At 47.9% G+C, this 17,199-nt stretch overlaps 1 protein-coding gene across 1 annotated transcript; it reads right to left on the reverse strand.

The window, feature by feature from the left end:
• Nucleotides 1-14,220: 14,220 nt before the first annotated feature.
• OLIG3 (oligodendrocyte transcription factor 3) lies at nt 14,221-15,074 on the reverse strand. The gene has a single exon (XM_010589885.3). It carries the CDS (start codon nt 15,037-15,039, stop codon nt 14,221-14,223), a length of 819 nt encoding a protein of 272 aa, XP_010588187.1. The 5' UTR covers nt 15,040-15,074.
• Nucleotides 15,075-17,199: the final 2,125 nt, after the last annotated feature.

Genomic DNA, 17,199 nt, shown 5'->3' on the forward strand with positions numbered 1-17,199 from the left:
CTCAAGGAGCGCCTGGTGGATTTGAACTGCCAAGCTTTTGGTTAACAGCTGTAGCTCTTAACCACTATCCCACCAGGGTTTCCAAGTACATGCATGGTACTGAAAAATCCAAAATCTCCTAACTTCCAGAATGGGCAACCTGGCAGCAAAAGGTGGTAAGAGTGTCACAGAGAGAGTTGAAAACACTCCTTCTAATTCTTGTTCCTGAAAAACTGAAATTAGTACAAAGTTCTCTTTTGGAGACAAATTATTTCTTCCTATTAGCTTCAGAAACACCATAATATTTTTCTGAGGAGAAATACACTCTCAACTTCCTCTTTTCAAGTCTATCAGAAACTGTGCCCTTCCCCCAATGACTTCAATAGTGGCAATTTTGTTATGGCTGAAGATTAATGGAGACACAAAGAGATGGGGCTTGACTTAGGGGGCACAACTGGGTCGTTTTCGCTATTCATCTGCATAAAGCTGCTTGAAGTTCACCAAATCCTCTTTGGGACAGAGTAGAAATTACGTGGGTCTTAACTCTGCTTATAAACCCTGGCAAACTGTCTTCCACCAAACACCTAGATACTTCTTCATTGGCTCAGAAATAGAAAGTTTAAAATTAAAGAACCCAATGGCATTATTTTAGTCCAAAATCATCTCTGAAGAAAGGAGTCAACAAAATTTGCCTTTATTTCTAAAGTAGTTAAATCGGAATGCAGCTATTAAGAACTAAAGAAATTTCTTTAAAGGTCTCTAAGAGAGGAGTTTTTTTTTTTTAATATATATAAATCAAGCCAGCCTCTCACACAAAAACCCATATACACCTTTCTACACACTCCCAATTACTCTTCCCCTAATGAGACAGCCGGCTCTCTCCCTCCACTCTCTTTTTCGTGTCCATTTCGCCAGCTTCTAACCCCCCTCCACCCTCCCATCTCCCCTCCAGGCAGGAGATACCAACATAGTCTCAAGTGTCCACCTGATCCAAGAAGCTCACTCCTCACCAGCATCCCTCTCCAACCCATTGTCCAGTCCAATCCATGTCTGAAGAGTTGCCTTCGGGAATGGTTCCTGTCCTGGGCCAACAGAAAGTCTGGGACCCATGACCACCAGGGTCCTTCTAGTCTCAGTCAGACCATTAAGTCTGGTCTTATGAGAATTTGGGGTCTGCAACCCACTGCTCTTCTGCTCCCTCAGGGTTCTATTTTGTGTTCGCTGTCAGGGCAGTCATCGGTTGTAGCCAGGCACCATCTAGTTTTTCTGGTCTCAGGATGCTGTAGTCTCTGGTTCATGCGGCCTTTTCTGCCTCTTGGGCTCCTAATAGTCTTGTGTCCTTGGTGTTCTTCATTCTCCTTTGATCCAGGTGGGTTGAGACCTATTGATGCATCTTAGATGGCTGCTTGCTAGCGTTTAAGACCCCAAACACCACTCTTCAAAGTGGGATGCAGAATGTTTTCTTAATAGCTTTTATTATGCCAATTGACTTAGATGTCCCCTGAAACCATGGTCCCCAGACCCCCGCCCCTGCTACACTGGCCTTCAAAGCATTCAGTTTATTCAGGAAACTGCTTTTGGTTTAGTCCAATTGTGCTGACCTCCCCTGTATTGTGTGCTGTCTTTCCCTTCACCTAACGTAGTTTCTATCTACTATCTAATTAGTGAATGCCCCCTCCCCCTCCCTCCCCCCCGCAAGTAACCACAAAAGAATGTTTTCTTCTCAGTTTAAACTATTTCTCAAGTTCTTATAATAGTGGTCTCTTACAATATTTGTCCTTTTGCAACTGACTCATTTCACTCAGCATAATGTCTTCCAGGTTCCTCCATGTTATAAAATGTTTCATAGATTCCTCACTGTTCTTTATCAATGTGTAGTATTCCATTGTGTGAATATACCGTAATTTATTTATCCATTCATCCCTTGATGGGCACCTTGGTTGCTTCCATCTTTTTGCTATTGTAAACAGTGCTGCAATAAACATGGGTGTGCATATATCTGTTCATGTAAAGGCTCTTATTTCTCTAGGATATATTCCAAAGAGTGGGATTGCTGGATCGTATGGTAGTTCTATTTCTAGCTTTTTAAGGAAGCGCCAAATCCATTTCTAAAGTGGTTGTGCCATTTTACATTCCCACCAGCAGAGTATAAGTGTTCCAATCTCTCCACAGCCTCTCCAACATTTATTATTTTGTGTTTTTTGGATTAATGCCAACCTTGTTGGAGTGAGATGAAATCTCATTGTAGTTTTGATCTGCATTTCTAAGAGGGGCGTTTTAAAAAGCAACAAAGCAGGAAACTTAAACATTTTTAAAAAATCTTAGTCTAAACATATTTCCTATTCCCCACACCCCCAAAACAAAAAAAAGCCACAAAAAAGGATTATGGTCACTGGCTTAGAACATCCTTAACACATATAGACGTTTGATATGTTATAGAGACATCTGCAATCAACGGGAAAGGGAAGGAAGAATCAATAAGTCATTTTGGGAAACATGGTTACTTATGTAGAGGAAAAATCAACTTTGGCCCTTCCCCTGTGCCATGTTCCCAAATAGTTCCCAGGCAGAGAACTATAATTCACATGTGAGTGGAGGATGTTTGAGTTTGGACAAGGTATTTGCTTCTCTAAGTTTCATCCATAAACTGCTGTTCATTTACAAAAAGGGAACAATTATTATAGGCACTTCAACAGAGTGTTTTGAGGATTAGAGGTGACAATTTTTATAAAGTAAGTTTGGTCCTTGGTTAAAACTAACTAATATTATTGAGCTTACACTGTATAATTACTAATATAAAAGATCGATGAATATCAGTTTTCTGGGTACAGGAGACCTTGTCAAAGCATGAAAATAATCAGAAATAACTACAGGCAAAAGTAAATTCTCTATGCATTAAAGAAAGTAACTGAAACTAAAAGGCAACTACAAAAATAGAAAAGACATTTTAAAGAAAATATTTCCCACCCTTAATGCAGAAGTCTCACTAATTAGTAAAATAATAAGGTTCCAACAGATACTTTTGTAACAAATACAAACTGACAATTCCCATTAAAAGGAAATGCTATATATTAGAATCTCTAAAATATACAAGAAAGCCTTGTGAAGCAAAACAAAAAGGAAATTTGGTAGAAAAATGAGTAAAAGATATTAAGTATATATCTTAGGGAAACTCTTGGGAAGATGCACACAGAGACTTACATATATAAGTATGTTCTTTAGAGTGTTGTAGAATGCTGAATGCAAGCTAAGATCTGTCAGTAGGAAAATGATAAATCAAATGTGATGGGCACAGTATAGAAGCCTGGTGGTACAGTGGTTAAGAGTTCAGCCACTAACCAAAAGGCAGCAGTTGGAACATTCTTTTATACTATGATGGTATACATTTTAGAAGAGCAACTATCATATGAAATTTTAAAGGAAGTTAATTACAGAAAGAGAAAAGAATCTACAGAGGCCAAGTAAATAACTACAAGAAAAATATCTCACCATTCACTGTCCTCTTAGATGAGGTTTAGCGTCTACATAGGGAGAGATCATGGGAACCATAATTTAGACAAGTAGTATTATCTTGTCTATCTCTTCTTTCTTCCTCCACCAGCCATTCTCCAGTACTGACACCATTAGCCACTTTAAAGAACAGCTAACATTTGACTGAGGTTTAAATAAAGGTGTTATTTCTAAAGAATATTTAAAAAATTGGTTGCCCTCAAGTCAGCTCCAATTCATGGCAACCCTACACATGGAAGAGTAGAACTGTGCTCCGTAAGATTTTTACTCGATGATTTTCTGGAAATAGGTTGCCAAGCTTTTCTTTTGAGGTACCCCTGGTAGACTCAAATCTTCAACCTTTCAGTTGTAGCTGAGCAGTTTCACTGTTTACACCATGCAGGGGCTCCGAAGAATATTACATCTGTCTATTTTGAACATATTCCAAAAGAGCTTTTTTATAGTTAGTGTTTTCCTTCAGGTTGCAGCTCCTTTGTAAGGTCATTGTATTGAGAGCTGGTATTTACTGTGAAAAAATACTGTAAATGTTTCTCACTATTTTTGACTTAAAAGCTAGCTTATATCAATAACGATGAAAAGTTACTGATCTTAAGTTAATGTATTATGCGTCCCTGAAGAGACCAAAAGTCTCAGTTCAGAGCCCAGCAAACAAAACTCCACAGGATGAAGGAAATGTTAGAGATCTCCAGGCCTAAGGGTATGAAACAAAAAAGCTCTCAAATCAAAATGCCCTTTGGGGAGGGGCTTTAATACTCACGCATTAATCTAAGCAAAGGAGAGAAAGAGAAACTAATCCACCTCTACAGGGTCTGTCTGCCAGAATAATTCCTAAAACTCTATTCAGTCTTGGACTCTAACTTATTAATAATATAATTCTAGTAAAATGGGAAACAGCTGCCTCTGTTCCTACCATTCACCATACCAACTCTTCAGCAAGAAGGCATGGCCTCTAACCAGTTATATAAACGGGAAAGTCAGCATCTGGAGGACATCATTGAGTAGACATACAAAGATGGTCTTTGGTATGGGTTTTATTGGAAGGAACAGCACTGTTTGGGCTATTTGACTGGGAGGAATAGCTAGCTGAACAGAGAACCAGAATAAATGTTCACCACTGATCGATGCCTTTGAATCATCGTGCCTTTGAATTACAGTGTTGGTGACGAATATTGAGTATACCACGGACTGCCAGAATGAACTTGTCTTCTTAGATGAAGTTTAACTTTGAACATGTTATCAGGATGGACCAGTCCCTGGAGAAGGACATCATGCTTAGTAAAGTAGAGGGTCAGTGAAAAAGAGGAAGACCCTCAATGAGATGGCTTGACACAGTGGCTGCAACAATGGGCTCAAACATAGCAACAATTGTGAGGATGGCACAGGACCAGGCAGTGTTTCGTCCTATTGTACATAGGGTCTCTATGAGTTGGAACCAACTCAGTGGCACCTAACAACAACAACATGACTGATTGGGAGTCAAGCTGAGTTTTAAATGATAGGCTTCTTCTTGAGTCATTAGATTTTTATACTTTCTGAATGAGAGAAATGTGTGTATTTGGCACCATTCTATATTAAATATGATTATGTGCACAATTTAATGCCAATCACCTGTGAGCTAGCCGCCTTCAAGTTCATGCCTTATGTTGAGTAACTCACGCACCAATACTCAATCCGGTCAACTGTGGAAAGGAAGGCAAAGTTGGCTTCCGGGGACGCATGCCCTATCTTAGCAGTCTAGTGCTGCTGTAACAGAAAATGATTTTCTTACAGTTCTGGAGGCTGGAAGTCCAAATCAGGGTCTGGACCCTGTAGATTCCTTCCTTGTCAGTGCTTCCAGGCATTCCTTGGCTCCTTGGCAGTCCTCACATGACATCTGCCTTCCCTGTGTGTGCATCTGTGTCTAAGCTGCTTTTTTTTATAACTCAGAAGTTATTAGGTTTAGGACACACCCTACATTGGTATTACATCATTAACACAAGAAAGAAAACTATTTGCCAACAGAATTACACCCACAGGAATAAGTGTTAGGATTCCAACACATATTTTGGGGAACACGATTCAACCTATAAGATGCCTCTTCAGGGTCATTTGTTTAAGAAATGATAGTGGGGGTAGTCGGCTTTGACAAACTTTCCTGCCACCTGCCTAGTTCAGGCAAAAGCTGATTTCCAAAATAGATCATATCTACACCTTAATTACTTTCATGATACTGCATCTCTACAGAGGCCAGATTTCACCTTCCAGCAATATTTTATTTAAGATAAAATACTACAGAGACCAAATGTACACCAAATTGAAACCATTTCTCAATTATTTACAGAAATTTGGGCACGGCGTAGAACGTTAGCGTATATGTTCTTTTTTTCCCTTAAAGAGGTGTTTTAAAATTAAATTTTTTCAGATTTAATTTGGCATCTCTCTGATGCCGAATTAACTAGATAATTCTTCAGTTTTACTTGGGCTCATGTGGAACGTTTTAACCATTTGGTTTTAGAAATAGATTTAATTGCATCATGGCATCATGCAATTGTTACCACAAAGATGTGAAAAGGCACAGAGATTGACCATTAGAATCTATTAGATTTTCGTTCTCTGCTTTGTCCTTTTTTCACCATGACACTTGAAATTTGCTTCCTTGGGTTCAAATCGGAAACCCTGGTGTTGTAGTGGTTAAGTGCTCTGGCTACCAACCAAGACAGCTGCACTTCGAATCCTCGAGGTGCTCCTTGGCAACTCTATCGGGCAGTTCTACTCTGTCCTATAGGGTCGCTATGAGTCGGAATCAACTTGTGGGGTTTTTGGGTTTGGGGTTCAAATCATTAAGAGAGAAACAGCTGCAAGAGATGACCAAACAAAAGTTTTTAAATGATGAAACAAACTGATTTGTGCAAAAGAAGATTGGATGAAAGAAGTATAGTTAAAGTCTCAAATGAGAGAGAAAACAATTCAACACAAGAGGATACCCAGTGCGGTCGAAGAGGATAAGGGAATGGAAAAGTCAAACAAGCTCTTTTTGAACTTTGTCGAAGAACCCCGGGTCCCAAGCTTTAAAAGATTACCGGAAGTTCTGGAGGAGCTCACTCTGGTCTTCTCCAGCTCCAAGGACCCAGCACAGATCCAGCAATTGTATGCTGAATCTTTGTGTTCTAGGTAGCATTATTTATCAGGGATTTTGTTTTGTCTGGGTTTTCAATGGCTCAGCCCCAGCTGTACATTCAGGGACAGGCCACAGCTTCAAACAACAGAGAGTTTGTAGCAACCTATTCGGGAGCTTCCTTCCACCTGCAGGGATGGAGTAATTAACAGACCATTAAGTCACTTCTGAAGGAGCCCTGGTGTTGCAGTGGCTAAAGCACTCAGCTGCTAACCTAAAGGCGGGTAGTTTGAACCCACCAACCTCTCCATGGGAGGAAGATGTGGCAGTCTGCTTCTGTAAAGATTTACAGCCTTGGAAACCCGATGGGGCAGTTCTACTCTGTTATGTAGGGTTGCAATCAGTCAGAATCTACCATAATGTGTTTGGTTTGTATGTCACTTCTGCTTTATTGAGGGGGATACCATGCAGGTCATTTCTTTGAAAACTTTTGTTCTTGAAGGAAATTACAGGATTGTTTTATGTTTGGAACTCTGCCTGGTGAACTCTGGAGTTGAGAGGCAAGATTCTGTAGCCCATGGAGCTGGGAGACAAGGAAGATAATGACTGTAATCCCATTTATAAAAGATTTCCCCCGTCTTTCCTTTCCTTTTCTTTTTCTTTTAAAAACGAGTTAAAACGAAAAATGATTTGTCATTTGGTAATAACTAATGGAGACATGAATTACTGAGATGCCGCAGACTGAAGTTTATCTCCATGTCAATAAATCTCTAAACAACTGTGATGAAACTAAGTACTGCCACCATTGCTACTTTTTATTTCCATATTAATCAAAGGCATCTGCTCCCATCCCCTCCATCTAGAGGAGAGAATGTGCAGTGAGTTTTCTAGTATATGGAAAAGTCTCTGGAAAGACTGGCTGCAGCACTTGGGTCTTGCCATCGGCCAGGGGGATTTTTACCATCACATTTAGGTGGCTGTGTTTTTCCAAACGCTTTTTTTTTATGAGGCAGGTCTACTCTCTTCTATAGGGTCCCTGGGAGTCGGAATCCCCTCAATGGTAATAGCTTGGTTTTTGGGTTTTCCCAGTAGGTTAGAGAAAGGCCCGAGGGAGGAACCATTTCCTACTCATTTTAATGTCTTACTTCTGTTGCTATTTTACTCATCGTTGTTCTCCAGTGCCCTTCCCAGTTGTGGTACATCGGAAGCACTCAGAAAGTGTCCATTGCTGAGGTGAGGTAGATGAGGAGAAACTCCAAAGGAAGTAAAGTCAAGACTTAGAGTGGTAGGGGATGCAACCAAGGGCTGTATGTTTGCATATGGATTCAAAGAGCGGTGTGAATTCCCTGTCCTTTCCAGAGGTGGGGGTGGAGATGGGGCGTGGGGGCCGGTGACCTAGAGGAGTAGGGAGCCTCCCTTAAGTGTGCTCGCTCCAACCTCTACGTCCTCCCCTGAAGTTAAGGATTCTGCCTATGGCAGAAATACGTTCTCTGCAACTTGGCGAGCGGGACGCAGGGAAGGGAACCTTTCAATACTCAGTTTCAGGCGTTTTTTCAGGCCCAAGGGTGGTGGGGTGCTTGAGAGCCATCTTGGGTTAAACTGTTGGGCTTCCAGAATCAGGCCCGGCTCCTGTCCTTTCCAAGGTATTGGTGGCACACCACGGGGGAAAGCGGGGGCCCAGCTCAAATCAGGGAGGGACAGAGCCCCCAAACTTTCGGGATCAGCTCTCCCAAGCTGCCTCACAGACCTGGGGCTCTGACCCTGCTCCCCTGGGTGCGAGAAATTTGACCATTCGGTTTCCACCCGAACCCCTGGCCACCTCAGCAAAATCAAGGCCCCGGTGGTTAGGACCCAGATCTGTGCACCCTTCCTCTCCCTGGAGCCTCAGCCGGGGCAGGCCCGGGCCTCTAGGCTCACTCCCGGTATGTGTGGAACTTTCTTTTCCGAGTGCCGGGCTACAGGGACGGAGGAGTCACTTTGGGGCCAAAGCCGCGGGCAGGGCCAGGGCTGGGAGCACAACAGCCAACTGAGGCCTGGGTCGGCCGTGGAGAGTGAGCCCGGGGACGGTAGTGTCCTCCGTGAGGTCCCCAGCGTAGGAAAGTGGCTGGGGACAGCGGCCCTGCATCGGAACTTGTAACCAAATGCCCACACTGTTCAGACGGTCAGCCCCCGGCTGAGCGTGGGCCGGCAGGGAACGCTCAGCCTGAGTTTGGACTCGTGGCCTTGTTGTTTTTGCTGTTGTTTCCACCCTCCCGGTTTTCAGAAATGCCTAGGTATTCCGAGGCTCTGTGCAGGTGTATGCATAGTCGGGGTTGCCCTCCTAGCTTCGAGGAATCCCTCTCGAGCCCATCTTTCTTTTGTTGTCTGCGCCACCCGCTCCTCCAGGGGCCGGGGGTGCTGAGACCGACGCTCCCACCCGGCGCAGCCCCAACCCGGGGCCCCCCAGCCGCTCTCCGCATCGACTCGCTCTCGTTCCGCGCCAGCGCTGGAGGCCTGGCGCGGGGCCGGTTTCTGCCCGCTCACGCCCGGAGCCCGGCGTGGCTGTAGGCTCCCTGGCAACAAGGTGAAGGACGAGGAGAGCCACAGGGTCACTCGCCCAGCAGGCGAGCCGCGAAGCCTGCGGGCTGCAGGGACCCGCGAACGCACCCCACCCCCTGGGGCCCTCGCAGGGCCGAGACCCTAGTGATCCAGGGAAGGGTAGGTGGAAATGAAAACGCGCTAAAAAGCTACTGAGCAAGCACGAGCCGTCGGATTTTGACTTCTTTGAACTACTTGTAAGAGAAGTGGGTACACAGTGAGTTCAGAGAGGCTCCAAGACTTTGCAGGGTTGGGGGTGGAGGGATAAAGGGTATTTCGCCCCCCCGCACATGCTCCTAGAAACCAGCTGAAGGTGCAGGCGCGGCTCCCTCCACCAAGGGCCCCTCCCTTGGCCTATTCTTTTCAGGGTCCTCTCGCTGCTGCTCCTGTCAAAGGCCTTCCTAAACCGGACTAGTTGGAGAGTCCCAAATCCTGAGCGGCTGACGTCCGGTCTTCACAGCTGCGCTTTTCCAGCTTGGATTGGGGTTGGGGGCCTGAGAGGGAAGGCCGTGGCGTGGTTTGGGGGCTCGGAGGAGGCGCAGTGGAGGTGCCACGAAGAGGACCCCTGAGCGTGGGACTGACGCCCTTCCCGGGCCGGGTCAGTACGGAAGAGCCCGTGAGGAGTGAGGCTGAGCGTCCCTGAAGCGTTTTCAGGATCTCGGAGGCTTCGCGGTGCCCCGGCCGGGAGGCCTGCCACCAGCCCCCGCGGGTGACAGAGGGGTTCGTGAGAGCTTCCACGAGAAGGGCTAGGAGCGCGCCAGTCTGGGCGCACAGGTTGGGAGTGGATCCCTAACATCTGCCTTGTAGTCATCACTTCTGAGCCCCAGCAGAGGGGTAGGGGGAGAGGGGCCCGAGTTCCCTGAAGAGACTGAGAAAGTGTAGTCTTGCTGACTGTGCGCAGGTTCAGGGAATCCACCTCTCTCCCTGATTTTGCTGACCTGGTGGCACAAATGGACAAGTGCTTGGCTACTAAACCTTATTGAGGTCGTGGATTTGTGCCTACCAGCCGCTCCCGGGGAGAAAAACCTGACAATTTGTTTCTGTAAAGATTATAGCACAGGAAACCCTATGGGGCAGGTCTGCTCTGTCCTAAAGGGTCTCTACGAGTTGGGATCTAGTCTAGATGGCAACGAGAGCGGAGGCGACAAAACCTTGGACTGGCGGAAACTTGCCAGGCAGCTGGGGGAAAAAAGGGGGAGGGGGGAAAGAAAGAAAAAGAAGTTTGCGGAGACCCCAGGCCTCCTGCTGTCAGAGTAGGAAACCTTGGGCTTGGTGGCCCAGCTCAGACTGCGTGTCCCCCGCCCTTTAAAAAAAAAATTACAAAATCAGGCCCCAGAGTAAGGGGAGGGAAGGGTCCCTAGGAACAAAGATCTGATGGAGCTAGTCAACGCTGGCCTCGCTTTCCCTTTCTAAATGTGACTCTCTCCCGCCCCTAAAGTTTGGTCACCCGCCGGGGAAGGCGTGAAGAGGCTCCTAGGTGGGCTTCTGAAGATATCTCCGCCCACGAAGCTTTCGCGGTCCTTTCAAACTTAAAGCACTGCTTAACCTGGAATGAGAGGAGCGTCCTCGTGTTTTTACATTGAATTAAAAGTTACTTTAAATTTGCAAACTGTCGACAAAGTAGCAAATTTACGATTTAAAAAATCGTTTCTGGCATCAGTAATTCGAAAATTTAACGGGAAATGCAATGAAAGTAAGAGTCTGACTACGACTCACACCCCCAGCGGACCATCCCGCGCACCTCAGCCAAACCCTTCCCGAACAGGCAAGTAGAAATGTTTCTCCCCAACAAATCAAGAAACCCCAGACAACGCGGCTTTCAAAATGCCTTCCTCCCTAGGTTCTGGTCCTGCTCTTAAAGCTCCTTTGTCAGTCTTTTTGCCGAAGGAGTTTTTGTAACCCACTGAAGAACTCAGCCCGTTTAGAAGATCTCCTCCAAGTTGGAAGCTGTGTCATTTTTCGTTTCCGTTGGAAAATTCGAGGCAGAGTTCCCTGGGCTCGAGGTTCCTTTTAGTGCAGCCCCCTATGAGAGCAGACCTCACTGGCTCTTTAAATTGACCACTCAGGGTAACTCAAGGGATTCCTGTCACAGCAGCACAACCTTAAAAGCCAAGAGTCCCCTGGAGTAAAGAGTGTGTTCTTACCCTCCTTTCCAGTACTCATTTTAAGCCCTTGCTCTAGAAAAGAGGTGAAGCCCAGGCCAGCCCAGTGGAAAAGGCCTGAGTCCTTCTGCAGGGCTAAAAACCAAACAAACAAAACACCCAGTGCGGTGGAGTCGATTCCGACTTATAGTGACAGAGTAGAACTGCCCCGTAGGGTTTCCCAGGCTGTAATCTTTACGGAAGCCGACTGTCACATCTTTCTCCTGCAGGGCAGCTGGTGAGTTAGAACCGCCGACCTTTCGGTGAGCAGCGGAGTGCTTAACAACTGTAACACCAGGGCTCCTTTCCGCAGGACCAAGCCTTTGGAAACAAGACTCAAAAGATGCAAGTGGCTCCGGGAAAAGTCGTTTTCCTGATTGATGAAACTTCTCCCCCCTCCTCGTTCTAAATAATAAACTCACGGGGAAAGGCTCGAGGGCTGCCTTGTGTTTGTTTCAAATAAATCCTCAACGGCTCTTTCCTCGCCCAGAGAAATGAATCACCCTTGGGAAACAGCCGATTATTCCCCCATTTGTCTGCCTAAAACCAGTGGAAATATGCACCTTCCACTGCAGACCCTCACTTCACTTTTTTCTCCCCGCCAGCGGGAGGGGAGGGAAAGGAGGCCTGGGATAGACTCGGGCCCACAGAGATGTCCTCCCAGAAGAGGCAGTTCCAGGGAAGCAGCAGGGACCCGCCAAGGAAAGGGCACAAGCTTCCCAAGTGTGCGCCCGGTGCTGGATCCTGGAGAGAGACATCCCAGATACCCGGCGGAGGAAGCTACGCACTCCTTGAAGAGGACCTGAGACCCCGACAGACAGGGAGGTGACATTCCGCTGCAGAAGCAAATTCTGCGGTAGTACAGGTCAATCAGGTTTCTGTTTTCCTTAGTGGCAAACAGAGGCCAATGCTGCTGGAGTTCGAGATTGCCTGAGTTCGAGATCTTGTTCTCTTTAAATCAATCAACAAAAGCCCTCTTGCTGGTTTCCAAACTATTCGGAAGTGTTTTGGGGGAGGGAGGAGGCGAAGAGAAAAGTATTCTGCATGAAACTGACTAAAATGACCCCTGTTTTTGTCAGGCGCCCAATCGTATTGTATTAATTGGACCAGCAATCTTCTAAAGGGGGGAAGAAGGGAGGATTCCCGCAATAAATCTGCCAGACGCTGAGACTTGGGCGGTCGTTCGCCTCGCCCTGAGCTCACCTTCACAAAGTAGAGTGGCCCTCCCTTTCTCTGCAGGGCAAGCTGCCCAGGGGGCAGGCGGGCTGCCATAAGGATGTGATTATTTTTTAGGACCCCTCTTTGTTGTCTTCGTAAACATTTACTGGATTTTAACTTGTTAAAAAAAAATAAAAAAGGCCTCATGGCCAATTCAAAGAAAAAAAAAAAGTTAACTTACTGCTTCATTCTTGCCTGTTGCTCACACAGCCGATGTAGTCATCGCTCCACCTCTCATTTCCTGCCACTATGGGCTTCCAGATTACTTTTTTGATCTCAGTGGCTGAGTTTATGAGGGTCTGATTACTGCAGAGAAATAAGGAGCTCAAATAACACCAGACTAAAAACGGGGACAGTGTCCCATCTGAAGGATATTTAGTTGTAATAATTAACACCAATTTACCCGACTTGTTTTCCCTGTTAAATGATCGGAGAAAAATTGTAGCACTCGCCCATGCATCCAAATCTCTTGGCCACACCCAGGTCCACATTCCTAGGCTCACATCCCCCTACCCCACTACTCCCATCTTCTAAGATTTTAAGCAAAGGCAAAGCCAGGGTTTAAAGGTTCTTTTTTATTTGAAATCTCATCCAGAAACACTGGCTATTAATAAATATATCATAGTTATCAAGAATATATAAAAAATAAAGACAGGTATTGTCTTTGAGGCCCTAACAAAATATTTCAAGCGAATGTTCAGGAAAATAAAATTGGCACGCCTCCCCAAACCACGATAAGTTTTCAAAGCTGATAATAGAGACAGCCAACCCCACATGCAAAGTAACTGCGCAAGGGGGGGTGGGACAGCTTCTAAAGGAAGCCCAGGCGTTTGCCAAGGGGCCCCTAGAACAGCGAAGGAAGGTTTGGAATGAAGTCTGAAGGGGTGGAGGTGGGGGAAGAGGCTTTTGTGCGTGAGTGTGGTCTTTGCACCCTGCCCACTTTTTTTTTATTTCATACAACCACAGACAGATAAATGGAGTGCTTGGGAGAATTCACTAATAAATCCTTGTTACAAGGAAAAAAAAGGCGTCACGGCCTGCACAACATATGTTTAGACAAGATTCATTTAGAAGCCTGCATGCATTCTTTTGACCTACACTGCGCGAAAGGAAAACCCATAGAGGAGGAAGTACGGCCCTGGCCCGGAGCTGTATTCAGAACTTGGGTCTTGACCCCTCTCTTTCTCTCTCCACTGTCTCTAGACAAACTGTGGAAAGTACAGTGACGATCATAATTGCATCCACCTCAAGGAAATATTTACATTTGTTTTGCAAGAAGGGGATGGTCGTCTTTTTCCAACGTGAGAACACGGAGCCAGAGGAGCCAACTCAGAAGTCCCTTCGCAAGTTTTTAACTACACCGATCCAGTCTTTATACAACAACTGCAATTTTGACAAGAGCGTATGGCAGTGAGAAATACTGGCGCGGCATGGGGAAAAGAAGCATGCATGCAAACACACGACGTCTGGTTCGAGTCCCCCTTCGCTACCACCTATAAATTGCAGTTTGGTTTTGGTCCTTTCCCTCCGGGGGTCAAGTGGGGTGTGAGATCTCTCAGAGGGGTGGGTGGCCTCAGGGCCCGGCTCCGGCCCTGCCGCCGGCCAAGCGCCCAGCTTCCCTCTGCCCCCCTGGCCTGGCTCAGCAGCCCCTCCCGTTGCTCACCCCTAGTCCCCGGCAGCCGGGCTGGGGGTGCCCGCTGCTCACTTGAGCAAGTCCTTGGACTCGGCGGACAGTCGGGCCATGTTGGCGGTGGAGAGAGCGGACAGGTGCGGCGGCGGCGGCATCTGGCAGATGGTGCAGGGGCAGGGCAGCCCGGCCCAGTGCTGGAAGCCGCTGCCCAGGTGCAGCGCAGGCGGCGTGGAGGGCGCCTTGAGCAGTGAGTGAGGAGGCCGGATGGTGCCGATGGCAGGCAGCGAGGCGGCGGACAGCGGGGAGGAGGCGTTGCTGGATGAGAGCGCGCCGCCTAGAATGGGGTGCACCGGGTGCACCGCGTTGGCGGCGTGCGCTGGGTGGCCGGCCGAGTGGCCCACGGTCCCGCAGTGAAAGGCCGAGTGGTGGCCCCCGTAGATCTCGCCAACCAACCTCTTCATCTCCTCCAGGGAGCTGGTGAGCATGAGGATGTAGTTTCTGGCCAGCAGGAGCGTGGCAATCTTGGAGAGCTTTCGCACGGATGGCCCGTGCGCGTACGGCATGACCTCGCGGAGCCCGTCCATGGCGAGGTTCAGGTCGTGCATCCGCTTGCGTTCGCGCCCGTTGATCTTCAGCCGCAGTTGCTGTAGGTCCTGCTCCGACAGCTGCTTCTTGATTTTGTACTTGCTGCTCTCGCCCGAGACCTTAGCGCCAGCCCGCGAGAGACTTTCTCCCGGCATCTTCTGCACCATGTCGCCCTGAGTGGACGAAACCGAGTTGAGACGGCTCTCCTGGTGGTGGTGGTGGCGGTGGTGGTGATCCCGCAGGTACATCTCGTCCATGTCCGGAGATGAAGCTCTGCTGGAGACAGAGCTCGAATCAGAATTCATTTTATTGCAGGGAATGCGGCCCTACCGTGGGGAGGCTTTAGGCGGGAAATCAAAGAAAAGAAAATCTTGAATTAAAAAAAAAAAAAAAAAAAGCTGCACGGCCCAGCAGCCCACTGCTCAGCAGCAAGAAGTGAGAAGAAAAGCCGAGGCGCTGCCTTTCCCCGCCTCTCTCTCTCCCCTCTCTCTGGTTAGGTTGTTTCCTGGACAGCTAGTTGGCGTGTGCTTGAACTAACCTCACGCTGAAAAAGAGGGGCTTTTATAGAGCTGCGCCGGAGAAAAGAGACAAAAGGAGCCCTCCTATCTATCCTGAGCTGGTTAGGATGACGTGCCATCATTCAGGGCGGTGCGCTTTGCTGTCCCATTTAGCAAGGATTCCTATTCATATTCATTGTGGGGCCGCCCTGGGACACCTCTGCGCAGAACCGCTAGGAGCCCCCAGGCACAAAACCCTCCGACTGACACAGTCACCCCTCCAGCTCACGCCTTCCCCATTTTTTTTTTTAACTTTCCTCTACACCACCCCCAATTCCCAGTTTCCCTAACTAAATCACAAGTAGGGGACCGAAGGATGCGAAGCAAACAGGGCCTGGCGATTGGCCGAGGTTCCGCTAGGTTTGGAGAGGGGCATGGAAACAATCTCTATCCTTCCTTTCATAGCTGCTCCCAAATTCAGGAGAATATAGTGGGTAAAGAGAGGTCCTGATGGAAAGATCTGAGAGACAGAGGTGCAGGCCGGGACCAGGTATGGGTGAGCTGAGTGGGGAGGAGAAACACGGCTCCGAGGTGCACTCTCTAAATTTTTTCTCCCTGAGGTCTCTTTTCCTACACACCAACTTTGTGTTGACTTTGTTCATTGGGCCCTTCTGGTGTGATTTCAATGGGATGCCCATATCTGGTGATGGGTTTGCCCTGCTACTGTTGTGGGGAGGGGTGTCTTGCTTCCTATTTCTTCTTTTTGTTTACGTTAAAATAAAACAAAAAAAAAAGATTACCGAAAGAATTCCAGCTTTGCCCAATTCTCTAACTTCTCAGACCTAGAACTGAGAAAAACAAACAAACAAAACCCTAGGCATTTGGGAAGGGGAGGAAAAGGAGCCGGAGCTGAGGAGGCGGAGAAGGAGTTAGGGATTGGAAATAATCTCGGGAGTTGGGGAGAGAGAGTTTCCGCTCCAGCTTCCCGGTGGTGCCCAGACCCAGGCGCTAGTGGAAGATGGTGGAGCAGTCGCCCACCCTAAGCTCGGCTGGGCCGCCTCTAGCCGCTGGGCTCGCGCGCCCGAAGCATCTGTAGCTCAGCGCCAGTCCTACCCGTGCGACTGGGTCCACAGAACTGAAGTCGCCTCGCGCCGGCCGGGGGAGGGGCGGAACAGGGAGTTAGGGGCAGAATAAGAAACTACGTTGGTGTGTGTGTGTGTGCCCGCGTGCTGCGTGTGTGTGCGTGTGCGGTTCGACAAGGAAAGGACGTGGAGAAGCCCTTGCGGGCGCGCGCGTGGGCACTGCGGTCCAGCGCAGAGCCATGTCTGTGGATAAAGAGGAGGCCTGGAGTTTGGAGTCTTCGGTGCGATTGCGGAGGCCCCAGCAGAACGCTTTCCTCCCCCGTACGGCGTTTTTGTCGGTCGGGACTTCAGCTGAGCAGCATAAAGGGAGGGAAGGCAGAAATCTCGGGAAGCAAGAGAGCCTCGGGGAGGCCTCTAGAAGAACCTGGGGACCGCCACGCTCTTGGTCTGAAGGAACCCGAGACAGACGCTAGGTGTGGCTGAGAATCTAGGTGCGAAGTGGGAAACCCAATCAATCCTGGAAACCTCGGGCCGTTAGGGCCTCAGGCTGCGCCGCGGAGTCCCTGCGAGGCTGTAGACTCACGAGGAAGAGGAGGTGCCACTTTCCAGTGACACAAATTGAGCGACCAAGGCTGAGGGGTGTACTGCCCAGGTCTGTAGTTCGCACGCTTGGAGAGGCAGTGTCTACTTGACAGATAGTCACGCAGCTAAGGCAGCGCTGTCAGTACCCGCCGGATAGGGAGATGGAACACTGGAATGAACGTTTTTCTACACTGAACTTTGCTTCTCTTTAAAAGAAAGAAAGTGGCCAATCATCTCTTTTCAAGGCCAGAATATTAATGTCCTTTAAGATTGGCCATTAGCCTCCGGCCCTCCTACCTCCTTC

The sequence above is a fragment of the Loxodonta africana genome, chromosome 1 (assembly GCF_030014295.1).
Source record: "Loxodonta africana isolate mLoxAfr1 chromosome 1, mLoxAfr1.hap2, whole genome shotgun sequence".
NCBI classification, from domain to species: domain Eukaryota; kingdom Metazoa; phylum Chordata; class Mammalia; order Proboscidea; family Elephantidae; genus Loxodonta; species Loxodonta africana.

Excerpts from the sequence above, each read along its gene's own strand:
- OLIG3 (XM_010589885.3), bottom strand. The coding sequence starts at position 15,039 with ATGAATTCTGATTCGAGCTCTGTCTCCAGCAGAGCTTCATCTCCGGAC.